This window comes from Oncorhynchus mykiss, chromosome 15, assembly GCF_013265735.2.
Source record: "Oncorhynchus mykiss isolate Arlee chromosome 15, USDA_OmykA_1.1, whole genome shotgun sequence".
Taxonomy (NCBI): Eukaryota; Metazoa; Chordata; class Actinopteri; order Salmoniformes; family Salmonidae; genus Oncorhynchus; species Oncorhynchus mykiss.
The window spans coordinates 72,987,913-73,006,426 of NC_048579.1; the positions used below are offsets into that span (position 1 = coordinate 72,987,913).

The following is an 18,514-nucleotide window of genomic DNA, read 5'->3' on the forward strand; positions in this document are numbered from 1 at the left end:
ACAGGAGGGGGAGAGAGACAGGTGGGGGAGAGCGACAGCGAGAGAAAAGAGGGAGGGAGTGTGCTCGTAATCTTCTCTGTAGTTACCATAATCTGTGCTATTTCCTCTGGGTTATCTCCATCCAGATCAAACTTAAAAGTCACCATCTTTCTGTTGTGCGTTTCCAACTGGCACTCAGCTACCCTGTCGCCCATGTTGGATATCTGGAATAAACAAAGGAACAGAAGCCAGAATAAGATGTGGATGAAATGAAAAGATGAAAGAGAGCAGCTCTTCAGATTTATCGACAGAAATCACACGGCCTGTTTGAATGGCTCTGTGTCGTTCTGTCTAATCAGTAGGGCCTAAACAATGCTGTGCCAGGGAATTCAAAGAGGCAGGCATCAGTACAGGGAGATACACACCAGAGACAGACATTAATCAGATGCTGTATGCTCCAATTAGAGAACACTTTCCAAGAAAATACAGCTTATTGAACTGAATGAAAAACAATCTCAGCTGGTGGGAGACAAGAGCACCGAGCACAATGCAACGGCTTGGACAATTAAAAGGTTATGTCAATCAAAGTTGATCATAAGTAGGCCTATAATTTATAAACAAAAACAACAGGCTTATCACAGGTGCTAAACACACGAATGAAAAATAATGTTTTGTGTAGTATATATCAGTGATTTCCCCTGGGCTGACTCTTACATTTAGTATATATCAGTCATTTCCCCTGGGCTGACTCTTACATTTAGTACATATCAGTCATTTCCCCTGGGCTGACTCTTACATTTAGTATATATCAGTCATTTCCCCTGGGCTGACTCTTACATTTAGTACATATCAGTCATTTCCCCTGGGCTGACTCTTACATTTAGTATATATCAGTCATTTCCCCTGGGCTGACTCTTACATTTAGTATATATCAGTCATTTCCCCTGGGCTGACTCTTACATTTAGTATATATCAGTCATTTCCCCTGGGCTGACTCTTACATTTAGTATATATCAGTCATTTCCCCTGGGCTGACTCTTACATTTAGTATATATCAGTCATTTCCCCTGGGCTGACTCTTACATTTAGTATATATCGGTCATTTCCCCTGGGCTGACTCTTACATTTAGTATATATCAGTCATTTCCCCTGGGCTGACTCTTACATTTAGTATATATCAGTCATTTCCCCTGGGCTGACTCTTACATTTAGTATATATCAGTCATTTCCCCTGGGCTGACTCTTACATTTAGTATATATCAGTCATTTCCCCTGGGCTGACTCTTACATTTAGTATATATCAGTCATTTCCCCTGGGCTGACTCTTACATTTAGTATATATCAGTCATTTCCCCTGGGCTGACTCTTACATTTAGTATATATCAGTCATTTCCCCCTGGGCTGACTCTTACACTTAGTATATATCAGTCATTTCCCCTGGGCTGACTCTTACATTTAGTATATATCAGTCATTTCCCCCTGGGCTGACTCTTACACTTAGTATATATCAGTCATTTCCCCTGGGCTGACTCTTACATTTAGTATATATCAGTCATTTCCCCTGGGCTGACTCTTACATTTAGTATATATCGGTCATTTCCCCTGGGTTGACTCTTACATTTAGTATATATCAGTCATTTCCCCTGGGCTGACTCTTACACTTAGTATATATCGGTCATTTCCCCTGGGCTGACTCTTACACTTAGTATATATCGGTCATTTCCCCTGGGCTGACTCTTACATTTAGTATATATCAGTCATTTCCCCTGGGCTGACTCTTACACTTAGTATATATCGGTCATTTCCCCTGGGCTGACTCTTACATTTAGTATATATCAGTCATTTCCCCTGGGCTGACTCTTACACTTAGTATATATCGGTCATTTCCCCTGGGCTGACTCTTACATTTAGTATATATCAGTCATTTCCCCTGGGCTGACTCTTACATTTAGTATATATCAGTCATTTCCCCTGGGCTGACTCTTACATTTAGTATATATCGGTCATTTCCCCTGGGCTGACTCTTACATTTAGTATATATCGGTCATTTCCCCTGGGCTGACTCTTACATTTAGTACATATCAGTCATTTCCCCTGGGCTGACTCTTACATTTAGTATATATCAGTCATTTCCCCTGGGCTGACTCTTACATTTAGTATATATCGGTCATTTCCCCTGGGCTGACTCTTACATTTAGTATATATCAGTCATTTCCCCTGGGCTGACTCTTACATTTAGTATATATCAGTCATTTCCCCTGGGCTGACTCTTACATTTAGTATATATCAGTCATTTCCCCTGGGCTGACTCTTACATTTAGTATATATCAGTCATTTCCCCTGGGCTGACTCTTACATTTAGTATATATCAGTCATTTCCCCTGGGCTGACTCTTACATTTAGTATATATCAGTCATTTCCCCTGGGCTGACTCTTACATTTAGTATATATCAGTCATTTCCCCTGGGCTGACTCTTACATTTAGTATATATCAGTCATTTCCCCCTGGGCTGACTCTTACACTTAGTATATATCAGTCATTTCCCCTGGGCTGACTCTTACATTTAGTATATATCAGTCATTTCCCCCTGGGCTGACTCTTACACTTAGTATATATCAGTCATTTCCCCTGGGCTGACTCTTACATTTAGTATATATCAGTCATTTCCCCTGGGCTGACTCTTACATTTAGTATATATCGGTCATTTCCCCTGGGTTGACTCTTACATTTAGTATATATCAGTCATTTCCCCTGGGCTGACTCTTACACTTAGTATATATCTGTCATTTCCCCTGGGCTGACTCTTACACTTAGTATATATCGGTCATTTCCCCTGGGCTGACTCTTACATTTAGTATATATCAGTCATTTCCCCTGGGCTGACTCTTACACTTAGTATATATCGGTCATTTCCCCTGGGCTGACTCTTACATTTAGTATATATCAGTCATTTCCCCTGGGCTGACTCTTACACTTAGTATATATCGGTCATTTCCCCTGGGCTGACTCTTACATTTAGTATATATCAGTCATTTCCCCTGGGCTGACTCTTACATTTAGTATATATCAGTCATTTCCCCTGGGCTGACTCTTACATTTAGTATATATCAGTCATTTCCCCTGGGCTGACTCTTACATTTAGTATATATCAGTCATTTCCCCTGGGCTGACTCTTACACTTAGTATATATCGGTCATTTCCCCTGGGCTGACTCTTACATTTAGTATATATCAGTCATTTCCCCTGGGCTGACTCTTACACTTAGTATATATCGGTCATTTCCCCTGGGCTGACTCTTACATTTAGTATATATCAGTCATTTCCCCTGGGCTGACTCTTACATTTAGTATATATCAGTCATTTCCCCTGGGCTGACTCTTAGATTTAGTATATATCGGTCATTTCCCCTGGGCTGACTCTTACATTTAGTACATATCGGTCATTTCCCCTGGGCTGACTCTTACATTTAGTACATTCAACTTTGCTTTGCCAATCTTGTCGGTACGAGAGCGACTCCGTACAGAGCGTCGCTGGTGTCGCTTGATGGAGCGCCCCTCCTGTCTGCCTCCATCATTTCCATCGCTCAGGCCGGACGCCACGTCAGAGTGACCGCTGAGTCAGACACACAAACACCGTTAAAATTCATGATCTGAAGAATGAGAGCGAGGCTCCAAGCCTCTAAGCTAATAAAAACTAAATTAAACAATCATGACTGATTATAACATTTGAGATATCTTTCCCATCTCTTATAAAATCTCAACGTGTATATCTTTACCATCAGTTAAACATGTATCTTACCTCTCCATGGACGAGGGCACTTGTGGTGGATGTAACTGTGACTGGTCCAATGACAAAGGCTGAGGAGCCGTCTGGGAGGGCTGGAACACACAGTACAGGACAACAGAGGGTCAGAGAACTGTGGGAAACTTGTTTTACAGTCAAGAGAGTGCAAAGTAGTGTGGTCTTTTGGAGATGAAAGGCTTCAGAAGGTATTGAGGTTAAAAAGAGAGGCAGAATATGAGACTTAAAAGCATGTGAGAGTAGCAGTATAAAGAAATATGAGTAGGTTCTTAGTGTACTAATCCCACCGTAACCAAATGTTTGACAGCATCTATGTCCAGAATGTTCAATCCACATCTAGCTACTTGTGACCATAAAATATATGACTAGACACATCCACAACTTCACACAACCAACTCAGGACTCATTTAAATAACAAACATACAGTCAAGGAAACACGCAAACCAGCTATGGTCAAAGAACTACTCTCCATCATCCATACGACCAGGCGGGGGGGACATGACGAAGGGGGTTTGGCTGACCACAGGTACCTGGGGCTGGGCATCTCCTGGCGGCTCTGGGGAAGTGCTGGCTACGCTGATGACGGGCACCACAACGACCAGCGGCTGAGTAGGCATCATTTGGGGCGGCATAGGGGAGGCCGGTGGCACCGGCGGTGGATGAGTCACCAGAGTGGGTGCAGATACAGAACCAGGTAGAGGATGAGCCCCAGGAGGCAGAGGTAAGGCTGCAGCTGCTATAGGGCTCTGTGGGGACACCAGGGCTCCCCCAGGGGGTGACGCCGCCCCTTGGGCTGCAGCTGCAGTAACCGGGACCGAGGGCTGATTGAAGGCCATCTGTGCCACAGAGACAAGTCCCACTGAGGAGGGAGGTGGAGCCATACTGCAAGGCTGGGGGCGGGAGGAGGAGAGCAAGGGGCGGGTCAGGTCAGGTTAGGACTGGCTAGGGTAACGAAGGGTCATGGGAACTAGGTTGGAGTGGGCGGATTATGGATGATAGAAATAGTAAGTCCACTTCTATGGGATGGATATTATGTTGGTGGTTGACTAAAGGGTGACTGAAGGAACAAAACTCAAGGGGATAAGAGTGTGTATGGTGGGTGTGACAGAATTTAACACTGTGCATACAACCACTAAACAAACAAAGTCAACACACAAAGCCACGCACCACAACAACATGCGACCAAACACGATGTGTTTCACAAATGGCATGAAACCGGATGTCAAACCGAAGGTTCAACTGGTTCAACTGCACTGAGAGAACAAAGCAATGCTAAGGTGTGGACAGGACTCCTCATGAGGCCCTCTCCACTCAGTGGTACAACACGACTGCGGTGACATCATGCTGTTGGTCACTAACATGGACTCTAATGGAACAGCCATGATCGTCCATTAGACCTCAATTCACATTTATCGACAAACACAGAAGACACTGAAAGACAGATACTTTTCTACTGGGGCTCAAACAACAACAACACAAGCGATACTGAGTGAGGACAGCGGATACTAATGGAAATGGACACACGTACAGTCGCACACATAAACACGTTCTACCACCCTAGTGGGGACCAGCACTATAATAACAGCACAGTGAGTGGTACCTGGACCAGAGCTAGCTATAATAACAGCACAGTGAGTGGTACCTGGACCAGAGCTAGCTATAATAACAGCACAGTGAGTGGTACCTGGACCAGAGCTAGCTATAATAACAGCACAGTGAGTGGTACCTGGACCAGAGCTAGCTATAATAACAGCACAGTGAGTGGTACCTGGACCAGAGCTAGCTATAATAACAGCACAGTGAGTGGTACCTGGACCAGAGCTAGCTATAATAACAGCACAGTGAGTGGTACCTGGACCAGAGCTAGCTATAATAACAGCACAGTGAGTGGTACCTGGACCAGAGCTAGCTATAATAACAGCACAGTGAGTGGTACCTGGACCAGAGCTAGCTATAATAACAGCACAGTGAGTGGTACCTGGACCAGAGCTAGCTGGTGTGCCTGGTAGAGATAGTAGAGGTGTTCTAAGCTGGGCGAAGGGGACATAACAGAAGCGCCCAGCTCACTAGCACACAGCTGAAGACCACCAACCATGCATACAGACAGACAGACCAGGCAGACCAGACCAGACCAGGGCAGGCAGGCAGACCAGGCAGACCAGGCCAGGAGAGGCAGACCAGACCAGGGCAGGCAGGCAGGCAGACCAGACCATGGCAGGCAGACCAGGCCAGGGCAGGCCAGGGCAGGCAGACCAGGCCAGACAGACCAGACCAGACAGACCAGACCAGACAGACCAGACCAGACCAGACCAGACAGACCAGGCCAGGCCAGGGCAGGCAGACCAAGCAGCATGTCATAGAGGTGTAGTGAGTGAGTGGATGAAAGAGTGAGAAAGTCAATGGAATAAAAACAGAAAGAAAGGATGGAAAACTGAAGTAAGAAATGTGAATGTTAAAACGTGTTAACAAGAAACAGAACAGATTAAACTCTATAGAAAGAGAATATCAGTATTATTTAAAAGAGATGGTTGTGTAATACTTACCACGATGGACATGAGTTAGTCAACGACTCAGTAGTACTGAATCGGTTTCATAAGGGTTTGGTTTATTTTCACATTGGCTTTTGTGAGTGTTTGGTTTATTTTGGCAAAGCTGTTGGACTTTGAAGGCGATGGAAGTTCATGTTTGTACCCACAATGCAGTAAAACTTCACTATAACTAATACTTCTATTCATATGCCTATGACTGAGAAAAGTAAACGCCTAATCACGTAACCAATGGCCCTGAAGGTTTTCCATCGATTGCTGAATAATTGATGGAGGTTTGGTTTTGTGTTACTGACTTGGTTCAGACCAACTCTGACAGGCCTTCAATGGACCCATCCATGGGTTTATGTAAACACACTGGCTCAGGGGGCTGTGCCAAACTCAGCAACAAAAGAAAAGTCCTCTCACTGTCAACTGCGTTTATTTTCACCAAACTTAACATGTGTAAATATTTGTATGAACATAAGATTCAACAACTGAGACATAAACTGAACAAGTTCCACAGACATGTGACTAACAGAAATTGAATAATGTGTCCCTGAACAAAGTGGGGTCAAAATGAAAAGTAATAGTCAGTATCTGGTGTGGCCACCAGCTGCATTAAGTACTGCAGTGCATCTCCTCATGGACTGCACCAGATTTGCCAGTTCTTGCTGTGAGATGTTACCCCACTCTTCCACCAAGGCACCTGCAAGTTCCTGGACATTTCTGGGGGGAATGGCCCTATCCCTCACCCTCCGATCCAACAGGTGCCAGAGGTGCTCAATGGGATTGAGATCCGGGCGCTTCGCTGGCCATGGCAGAACACTTACATTCCTGTCTTGCAGGAAATCACGCACAGAGCGAGCAGTATGGCTGGTGGCATTGTCATGCTGGAGGGTCATGTCAGGATGAGCCTGCAGGAAGGACCCTCATGAGGGAGGGGGACCCTCCACCTCCAAATCGATCCCGCTCCAGAGAACAGGCCTTGGTGTAACGCTCATTCCTTCGTCGATAAACACAAATCCGACCATCACCCCTGGTGAGACAAAACCGCGACTCGTCAGTGAAGAGCACTTTTTGCCAGTCCTGTCTGGTCCAGCGACAGTGGGTTTGTGCCCATAGGCGACGTTGTTGCCTTACAATAGGCCTACAAGCCCTCAGTCCAGCCTCTCTCAGCCTAATGCGGACAGTCTGAGCACTGATGGAGGGATTGTGCGTTCCTGGTGTAACTCGGGCAGTTGTTGTTGCCATCCTGTACCTGTCCCGCAGGTGTGATGTTCGGATGTACAGATCCTGTGCAGGTGTTGTTACACGTGGTCTGCCACTGCGAGGACGATCAGCTGTCCGTCCTGTCTCCCTGTAGCGCTGTCTTAGGCGTCTCAAAGTATGGACATGGCCACATCTGCAGTCCTCATGCCTCCTTGCAGCATGCCTAAGGTACATTCATGCAGATGAGCAGGGACCCTGTGCATCTTTCTTTTGGTGTTTTTCAGAGTCAGTAGAAAGGCATCTTTAGTGTTCTAAGTTTTCATAACTGTGACCTTAACTGCCTACCGTCTGTAGGCTTTTACCGTCTGTAGGCTTTCACCGTCTGTAGGCTTTCACCGTCTGTAGGTTCATTAACTGCCTACCGTCTCTAGGTTCCTTAACTGCCTACCGTCTGTAGGTTCATTAACTGCCTACCGTCTGTAGGTTCATTAACTGCCTACCGTCTGTAGGTTCATTAACTGCCTACCGTCTGTAGGTTCATTAACTGCCTACCGTCTGTAGGTTCATTAACTGCCTACCGTCTGTAGGTTCATTAACTGCCTACCGTCTGTAGGTTCATTAACTGCCTACCGTCTGTAGGTTCATTAACTGCCTACCGTCTGTAGGTTCATTAACTGCCTACCGTCTGTAGGTTCATTAACTGCCTACCGTCTGTAGGTTCATTAACTGCCTACCGTCTGTAGGTTCATTAACTGCCTACCGTCTGTAGGTTCATTAACTGCCTACCGTCTGTAGGTTCATTAACTGCCTACCGTCTGTAGGTTCATTAACTGCCTACCGTCTGTAGGTTCATTAACTGCCTACCGTCTGTAGGTTCATTAACTGCCTATCGTCTGTAGGTTCATTAACTGCGTACCGTCTGTAGGTTCATTAACTGCCTACCGTCTGTAGGTTCATTAACTGCCTACCGTCTGTAGGTTCATTAACTGCCTACCGTCTGTAGGTTCATTAACTGCCTACAGTGTGTAGGTTCATTAACTGCCTACCGTCTGTAGGTTCATTAACTGCCTACAGTGTGTAGGTTCATTAACTGCCTACAGTGTGTAGGTTCATTAACTGCCTACCGTCTGTAGGTTCATTAACTGCCTACCGTCTGTAGGTTCATTAACTGCCTACCGTCTGTAGGTTCATTAACTGCCTACCGTCTGTAGGTTCATTAACTGCCTACCGTCTGTAGGTTCATTAACTGCCTATCGTCTGTAGGTTCATCAACTGCCTACCGTCTGTAGGTTCATTAACTGCCTACCGTCTGTAGGTTCATTAACTGCCTACCGTCTGTAGGTTCATTAACTGCCTACAGTGTGTAGGTTCATTAACTGCCTACCGTCTGTAGGTTCATTAACTGCCTACCGTCTGTAGGTTCATTAACTGCCTACCGTCTGTAGGTTCATTAACTGCCTACCGTCTGTAGGTTCATTAACTGCCTACCGTCTGTAGGTTCATTAACTGCCTACAGTCTGTAGGTTCATTAACTGCCTACCGTCTGTAGGTTCATTAACTGCCTACCGTCTGTAGGTTCATTAACTGCCTACCGTCTGTAGGTTCATTAACTGCCTACCGTCTGTAGGTTCATTAACTGCCTACCGTCTGTAGGTTCATTAACTGCCTACCGTCTGTAGGTTCATTAACTGCCTACCGTCTGTAGGTTCATTAACTGCCTACCGTCTGTAGGTTCATTAACTGCCTACCGTCTGTAGGTTCATTAACTGCCTATCGTCTGTAGTTTCATTAACTGCCTACCGTCTGTAGGTTCATTAACTGCCTACCGTCTGTAGGTTCATTAACTGCCTACAGTGTGTAGGTTCATTAACTGCCTACCGTCTGTAGGTTCATTAACTGCCTACCGTCTGTAGGTTCATTAACTGCCTACCGTCTGTAGGTTCATTAACTGCCTATCGTCTGTAGGTTCATTAACTGCCTACCGTCTGTAGGTTCATTAACTGCCTACCGTCTGTAGGTTCATTAACTGCCTACAGTGTGTACGTTCATTAACTGCCTACCGTCTGTAGGTTCATTAACTGCCTACCGTCTGTAGGTTCATTAACTGCCTACCGTCTGTAGGTTCATTAACTGCCTACCGTCTGTAGGTTCATTAACTGCCTACAGTGTGTAGGTTCATTAACTGCCTACCGTCTGTAGGTTCATTAACTGCCTACCGTCTGTAGGTTCATTAACTGCCTACAGTGTGTAGGTTCATTAACTGCCTACCGTCTGTAGGTTCATTAACTGCCTACAGTGTGTAGGTTCATTAACTGCCTACAGTGTGTAGGTTCATTAACTGCCTACCGTCTGTAGGTTCATTAACTGCCTACCGTCTGTAGGTTCATTAACTGCCTACCGTCTGTAGGTTCATTAACTGCCTACCGTCTGTAGGTTCATTAACTGCCTATCGTCTGTAGGTTCATTAACTGCCTACCGTCTGTAGGTTCATTAACTGCCTACCGTCTGTAGGTTCATTAACTGCCTACCGTCTGTAGGTTCATTAACTGCCTACCGTCTGTAGGTTCATTAACTGCCTACAGTGTGTAGGTTCATTAACTGCCTACCGTCTGTAGGTTCATTAACTGCCTACCGTCTGTAGGTTCATTAACTGCCTACAGTGTGTAGGTTCATTAACTGCCTACCGTTTGTAGGTTCATTAACTGCCTACAGTGTGTAGTTTCATTAACTGCCTACCGTCTGTAGGTTCATTAACTGCCTACCGTCTGTAGGTTCATTAACTGCCTACCGTCTGTAGGTTCATTAACTGCCTACCGTCTGTAGGTTCATTAACTGCCTACCGTCTGTAGGTTCATTAACTGCCTACCGTCTGTAGGTTCATTAACTGCCTACAGTGTGTAGGTTCATTAACTGCCTACCGTCTGTAGGTTCATTAACTGCCTACCGTCTGTAGGTTCATTAACTGCCTACAGTGTGTAGGTTCATTAACTGCCTACCGTCTGTAGGTTCATTAACTGCCTACCGTCTGTAGGTTCATTAACTGCCTACAGTGTGTAGGTTCATTAACTGCCTACAGTGTGTAGGTTCATTAACTGCCTACAGTGTGTAGGTTCATTAACTGCCTACAGTGTGTAGGTTCATTAACTGCCTACAGTGTGTAGGTTAATTAACTGCCTACCGTCTGTAGGTTCATTAACTGCCTACCGTCTGTAGGTTCATTAACTGCCTACCGTCTGTAGGTTCATTAACTGCCTACAGTGTATAGGTTCATTAACTGCCTACAGTGTGTAGGTTCATTAACTGCCTATCGTCTGTAGGTTCATTAACTGCCTACCGTCTGTAGGTTCATTAACTGCCTACCGTCTGTAGGTTCATTAACTGCCTACCGTCTGTAGGTTCATTAACTGCCTACCGTCTGTAGGTTCATTAACTGCCTACCGTCTGTAGGTTCATTAACTGCCTACAGTGTGTAGGTTCATTAACTGCCTACCGTCTGTAGGTTCATTATCTGCCTACCGTCTGTAGGTTCATTAACTGCCTACCGTCTGTAGGTTCATTAACTGCCTACAGTGTGTAGGTTCATTAACTGCCTACAGTGTGTAGGTTCATTAACTGCCTACCGTCTGTAGGTTCATTAACTGCCTACAGTGTGTAGGTTCATTAACTGCCTACCGTCTGTAGGTTCATTGAACAAGCAGGGAAATAGTGCCCTTTAAATCCTTTACAATGAAGATCTGTGAAGTTATTTTGATTTTTACAAATTATCTTTGAAAGACAGACAGGGTCCTGAAGGGTCCTGAAAAAGGGGACGTTTCTTTTTTTGCTGAGTTTATATGTGGGCTTGTGTAAAATGTGTCTGTATGAATGCATACAGTATCTGACACGGAATGTGAATGCATGAGTCTGTTACCTGTTTGGTTTTGGGGACCCTCACTCTAACTTGATTAAGGTGTGTGTGTGTGTGTGTGTGTGTGTGTGTGTGTGTGTGTGTGCACAGTGTGGTTAAGTGCCAGTGTTTGCATGTGCACTCTGTGTATATGCATGTGTTGGTTCCTTACCTGTGTGGGCTGTGGTCCAGGGGGTAGCTGGTTCTGAGAGGGGCTCTGTACCACGGTGCTGCCTGCCTGCTGCTGCTGGGGCTGAGAGACCATGGGCTGGGAGGTGGGGGGGAGAGAGGCCTGCAGGGGGGTCTGGAGGAGAGAGGGAGAGGTCAACTCATGACTAGACCTACACAGCAAAGTTAAAAAGGGACAGTTGACTGAGTATGTCGGATGTTTTTGACCTCAAAAGTCTGTTGAGATGAGTCTATGCCCGACACCAGCCTCAAAACCCACGGATGGAAAAGATAAGCACAATCATTGACAACAAAAAAATATCTGCAAACTTTGAGTGAACTGTCTCTTTAAGACCATATGCGTACTTGGCACATATCAGTAGAGTTTCAAAGCAAAAAAACACCCCCATCATCTCACTGTAGTTAAACAGTTGACCCTATCAATCAAATGTAGTAATCCTAATTTGATGATACAATTTGCCTTGGGGGGGCAAACATTCCCATCGATTGCAAAAACATTTCTCTGGCGGTCGGCCAACTTACCTTGTGACTTGATGAAAAGCAATGACACACATACTGCACAGGCTTAACCTACAGCCCATCTTATCATATTCTATAGGCAAGGGTGAAGCCGGAACGGTCCAGTACAGAGTACCGGCAATAGAAAGCGGGGGTACGGCGTACCCGTTAAAACGTGAGTCTATCGCAATAGTTTAAAAAAAACATTGTGTAATAAGCCTACAGTTTTCTTGGAATCTATCCATCATGTCAGTCACATAAAAAATGAGCCAATAGACTCCAAAATTGCGGAGTGGTTCGAGGATAACACTGACATTTTAATAAGGTGAGTGGCCGTGGCCGAGACCATGACGCGGGTGGACAGCAGAGTAAGCATCAAATTCAGGTTACAAGACTTTTGTTGTCATTCATAACACTGTTCGGTGTCCGGTAAGTCTCTCTGCTTTTATCAAACGGTGTGGATGCTGGAATTATCTCAGAATGGAGTAGCCTGAGAGTTAGAATAGCAACTAAAGTATGGACACTAAATGTAGAACTAAGTGTTCCTCTGAGTAAAATGTCTGACCAAATGTTATTTTGGTTTCAGGAAGAGAAGTAATGCTGTTGAACAACAGTTCCCTGAGCATCCGTCCTCTTCCTGAAACACAATATGTGGTGAGCGTGGCTTTATTTAATATTCTGGATGAGCATCAAGTAATGATCGAGGAGAAGCTGCATGTATCTAATTACAGACACAAGTTGACTAACAAATAGCCTACCAAATGTCAGGAAATTATAAGATGAAATTATGTAAATAAGGTCTAACTAGGCCCATAGAGATGCTATATGTCCATCTGTGATTAGGGCCATAGAGATGCTATATGTCCATCTGTGATTAGGCCCATAGAGATGCTATATGTCCTTCTATGATTAGGCCCATAGAGATGATATATGTCCTATGATTAGTCCCATCGAGATGCTATATGTCCTTCTGTGATTAGGCCCATAGAGATGCTATATGTCCTTCTATGATTAGGCCCATAGAAATGCTATATGTCCTATGATTAGGCCCATAGAGATGCTATATGTCCTTCTGTGATTAGGCCCATAGAGATGCTATATGTCCTATGATTAGGCCCATAGAGATGCTATATGTCCTTCTGTGATTAGGCCCATAGAGATGCTATATGTCCTTCTATGATTAGGCCCATATAAATGCTATATGTCCTATGATTAGGCCCATAGAGATGCTATATGTCCTTCTGTGATTAGGCCCATAGAGATGCTATATGTCCTTCCATGATTAGGCCCATAGAGATGCTATATGTCCTTCCATGATTAGGCCCATAGAGATGCTATATGTCCTTCTGTGATTAGGCCCATAGAGATGCTATATGTCCATCTGTGATTAGGCCCATAGAGATGCTATATGTCCATCTGTGATTAGGCCCATAGAGATGCTATATGTCCATCTGTGATTAGGCCCATAGAGATGCTATATGTCCATCTATGATTAGGCCCATAGAGATGCTATATGTCCTTCTGTGATTAGGCCCATAGAGATGCTATATGTCCATCTGTGATTAGGCCCATAGAGATGCTATATGTCCATCTGTGATTAGGCCCATAGAGATGCTATATGTCCTTCTATGATTAGGCCCATAGAGATGCTATATGTCCTTCTGTGATTAGGCCCATAGAGATGCTATATGTCCTTCTATGATTAGGCCCATAGAGATGCTATATGTCCTATGATTAGGCCCATAGAGATGCTATATGTCCTTCTGTGATTAGGCCCATAGAGATGCTATATGTCCTTCTATGATTAGGCCCATAGAAATGCTATATGTCCTATGATTAGGCCCATAGAGATGCTATATGTCCTTCTGTGATTAGGCCCATAGAGATGCTATATGTCCTATGATTAGGCCCATAGAGATGCTATATGTCCTTCTGTGATTAGGCCCATAGAGATGCTATATGTCCTTCCATGATTAGGCCCATAGAGATGCTATATGTCCTTCCATGATTAGGCCCATAGAGATGCTATATGTCCTTCTGTGATTAGGCCCATAGAGATGCTATATGTCCATCTGTGATTAGGCCCATAGAGATGCTATATGTCCATCTGTGATTAGGCCCATAGAGATGCTATATGTCCTTCTATGATTAGGCCCATAGAGATGCTATATGTCCTTCTATGATTAGGCCCATAGAGATGCTATATGTCCTTCTGTGATTAGGCCCATAGAGATGCTATATGTCCTATGATTAGGCCCATAGAGATGCTATATGTCCTTCTGTGATTAGGCCCATAGAGATGCTATATGTCCTTCCATGATTAGGCCCATAGAGATGCTATATGTCCTTCCATGATTAGGCCCATAGAGATGCTATATGTCCTTCTGTGATTAGGCCCATAGAGATGCTATATGTCCATCTGTGATTAGGCCCATAGAGATGCTATATGTCCATCTGTGATTAGGCCCATAGAGATGCTATATGTCCTTCTATGATTAGGCCCATAGAGATGCTATATGTCCTTCTATGATTAGGCCCATATAGATGCTATATGTCCTATGATTAGGCCCATAGAGATGCTATATGTCCTTCTGTGATTAGGCCCATAGAGATGCTATATGTCCTTCCATGATTAGGCCCATAGAGATGCTATATGTCCTTCCATGATTAGGCCCATAGAGATGCTATATGTCCTTCTATGATTAGGCCCATCGAGATGCTATATGTCCTTCTGTGATTAGGCCCATAAAAATACTATATGTCCTTCTGTGATTAGGCCCATAGAGATGCTATATGTCCTTCCATGATTAGGCCCATAGAGATGCTATATGTCCTTCTATGATTAGGCCCATAGAGATGCTATATGTCCTATGATTAGGCCCATAGAGATGCTATATGTCCTATGATTAGGCCCATAGAGATGCTATATGTCCTTCTATGATTAGGCCTATAGAGATGCTATATGTCCTTCTATGATTAGGCCCATAGAGATGCTATATGTCCTATGATTAGGCCCATAGAGATGCTATATATGTCCTTCTATGATTAGGCCCATAGAGATGCTATAGGTCCTATGATTAGGCCTATAGAGATGCTATATGTCCTTCTATGATTAGGCCCATAGAGATGCTATATGTCCTATGATTAGGCCCATAGAGATGCTATATGTCCTATGATTAGGCCCATAGAGATGCTATATGTCCTATGATTAGGCCCATAGAGATGCTATATGTCCTTCTATGATTAGGCCCATAGAAATGCTATATGTCCTTCTGTGATTAGGCCCATAGAAATGCTATATGTCCTTCTATGATTAGGCCCATAGAGATGCTATATGTCCTTCTATGATTAGGCCCATAGAGATGCTATATGTCCATCTGTGATTAGGCCCATAGAGATGCTATATGTCCTTCTGTGATTAGGCCCATAGAGATGCTATATGTCCTTCTATGATTAGGCCCATAGAGATGCTATATGTCCTTCTGTGATTAGGCCCATAGAGATGCTATATGTCCTTCTATGATTAGGCCCATAGAAATGCTATATGTCCTTCTGTGATTAGGCCCATAGAAATGCTATATGTCCTTCTATGATTAGGCCCATAGAGATGCTATATGTCCTTCTATGATTAGGCCCATAGAGATGCTATATGTCCATCTGTGATTAGGCCCATAGAGATGCTATATGTCCTTCTGTGATTAGGCCCATAGAGATGCTATATGTCCTTCTATGATTAGGCCCATAGAGATGCTATATGTCCTTCTGTGATTAGGCCCATAGAGATGCTATATGTCCTTCTATGATTAGGCCCATAGAAATGCTATATGTCCTATGATTAGGCCCATAGAGATGCTATATGTCCTTCTGTGATTAGGCCCATAGAGATGCTATATGTCCTTCCATGATTAGGCCCATAGAGATGCTATATGTCCTTCCATGATTAGGCCCATAGAGATGCTATATGTCCTTCTGTGATTAGGCCCATAGAGATGCTATATGTCCTTCTATGATTAGGCCCATCGAGATGCTATATGTCCTTCTGTGATTAGGCCCATAGAAATGCTATATGTCCTTCTATGATTAGGCCCATAGAGATGCTATATGTCCTTCTATGATTAGGCCCATAGAGATGCTATATGTCCTATGATTAGGCCCATAGAGATGCTATATGTCCTATGATTAGGCCCATAGAGATGCTATATGTCCTTCTATGATTAGGCCTATAGAGATGCTATATGTCCTTCTATGATTAGGCCCATAGAGATGCTATATGTCCTATGATTAGGCCCATAGAGATGCTATATATGTCCTTCTATGATTAGGCCCATAGAGATGCTATATATGTCCTTCTATGATTAGGCCTATAGAGATGCTATATGTCCTTCTATGATTAGGCCCATAGAGATGCTATATGTCCTATGATTAGGCCCATAGAGATGCTATATGTCCTATGATTAGGCCCATAGAGATGCTATATGTCCTTCTATGATTAGGCCCATCGAGATGCTACATGTCCATCTATGATTAGTCCCATCGAGATGCTATATGTCCTTCTATGATTAGGCCCATAGAGATGCTATATGTCCTTCTGTGATTAGGCCCATAGAAATGCTATATGTCCTTCTATGATTAGGCCCATAGAGATGCTATATGTCCTTCTATGATTAGACCCATAGAGATGCTATATGTCCTTCTATGATTAGGCCCATAGAGATGCTATATGTCCTTCTATGATTAGGCCCATAAAAAAACAAGTGCGTGCCCACACACACAGAGGAGGCCTCTGTACCAGGAATACATTACATCTACTACACTGTAGGCAAATATACATCACAGCCATTTAATTTACAGTTCTGTCTGTTCGTGAGACAGCAGGAAATTAAATGTTGGATTGGAGAAAAGGGAAAAGCCAGGAGACTCAAGAGATAAAGCAGACAGTGTGAGAGGTGCTCATATCAACGTTGAATGTGTTGTTTTGTCTACCTGCGGAGGGAGCGCAGTGACGTAGTAACCTCCATGCTAAAAGAGACAGACAACACAGTCAGAGAGAGAGAGAAGAGAAAGAGAGAAGAGAGAGAAAGAGAAAGAGAAAGAGAAAGAGAAAGAGAAAGAGAAAGAGAGAGAGAGAGAGAGAGAGAGAGAGAGAGAGAGAGAGAGAGAGAGAGAGAGAGAGAGAGAGAGAGAGAGAGAGAGAGAGAGAGAGACACCACAGGGGCCACGCCACAGCTTTCACACCACACAGGAGAGCATACTGTACTCAAGATTAAGAACAGACAGACCAATCAAAACAAAAACACCGTCTGGCTGCCATGACGATGCACCTGTACTCTGAACACAACAGGAGAGGGAGGATTGGTGTGGAGGATGTGTACAAGTTGGCCCTTATCCACACTGGCAATGTCTCAATGTTCCCCTTTGGTAAGGAATTAGGACGTCCTCATAGAGGCCTGTGGAGAAAGGGGGCCTTACTTGTTGGTGGGCGATGGGGACTGGCTGGGAGTTGGGGGCAGGAGGGTGTCCAGTGTTGGGCTGGGAGGTTGGGATCTGCTGCAACTGCTTCAATAGGATAGAGAGATAGATGAAGAGATGGAGAGACAATATGGAGAGAGATAGAAATATGGACACAAGAGAGAAAACAAAACGTGAATTAGGATCTATTTGTGACTTTTGGACATACTGCACAGTACAACATTCTAGCCTGAGCTTTGGTTCACTGTACTGCACAGTACTGTATTCTAGCCTGAGCTTTGGCTCACTGTACTGAACAGTACTACATTCTAGCCTGAGCTTTGGCTCACTGTACTGTACAGTACTACTGTATTCTAGCCTGAGCTTTGGCTCACTGTACTGTACAGTACTACTGTATTCTAGCCTGAGCTTTGGCTCACTGTACTGTACATACACAAAGTATCCCCTCTCTGACTGTCCAGAGAATCTCCAAGACTCCTTGTGTATGCATGTACATCCACAGGTAACAAAATCCACTGCTGGGTCAGTTGGGGGGAGTGAGTAGGCTTCATGCACGTGGTAGGGCTCCTAGATGATTCATTACATTGTGAATGTTATTGCTCAACAGAGCACATAGAAGAAGCAGGTTGTGTCCTTTAAATATATTTAGAAAAAACTCAAATAAAACCTGTTTTTTGTTGTTGTTGCTGGTTGATTGAAACCCTTTACATTCCATGTAATGATTACATTTAGCTTCTGAACCAACCCTAAGAAGTACCCTTAGAAGGCTGCAGACAAGTATACTTGTTCCCAAGCTCAGCTCAACCACTCACTAGAGAGTGAGCTCACACAAGTATAGTTGCACCAGGCTGACCACCTACCTTGCCATCCCCTGTTCTCAGGACATTACCACTGAAAACGAGAGGCTTTAGGAGCGGAAAGCATTTCGTAGGAAGAAGAACAGATGAAAATAAA

The 18,514-nt window shown here is 44.2% G+C and overlaps 1 protein-coding gene across 13 annotated transcripts in view; it reads right to left on the bottom strand.

Moving 5' to 3' along the window:
- LOC110490803 (serine/threonine-protein kinase WNK1) overlaps positions 1-18,514 on the bottom strand; it is a 183,755-nt gene that overhangs the window by 28,697 nt on the left and 136,544 nt on the right. For 11 of the 13 annotated variants that reach the window (XM_036945328.1, XM_036945318.1, XM_036945322.1 and 8 more), the window contains 6 exons: positions 17,561-17,647; positions 11,577-11,708; positions 4,312-4,671; positions 3,779-3,858; positions 3,445-3,592; positions 87-203 (listed from right to left, as the gene is read on the bottom strand). In XM_036945328.1, coding sequence (XP_036801223.1) covers positions 87-203; positions 3,445-3,592; positions 3,779-3,858; positions 4,312-4,671; positions 11,577-11,708; positions 17,561-17,647 — 924 coding nt within the window. The remainder of the gene's footprint in view (positions 1-86; positions 204-3,444; positions 3,593-3,778; positions 3,859-4,311; positions 4,672-11,576; positions 11,709-17,560; positions 17,648-18,514) is intronic. The other 2 variants (XM_036945329.1, XM_036945325.1) reach the window with 1 other exon arrangement.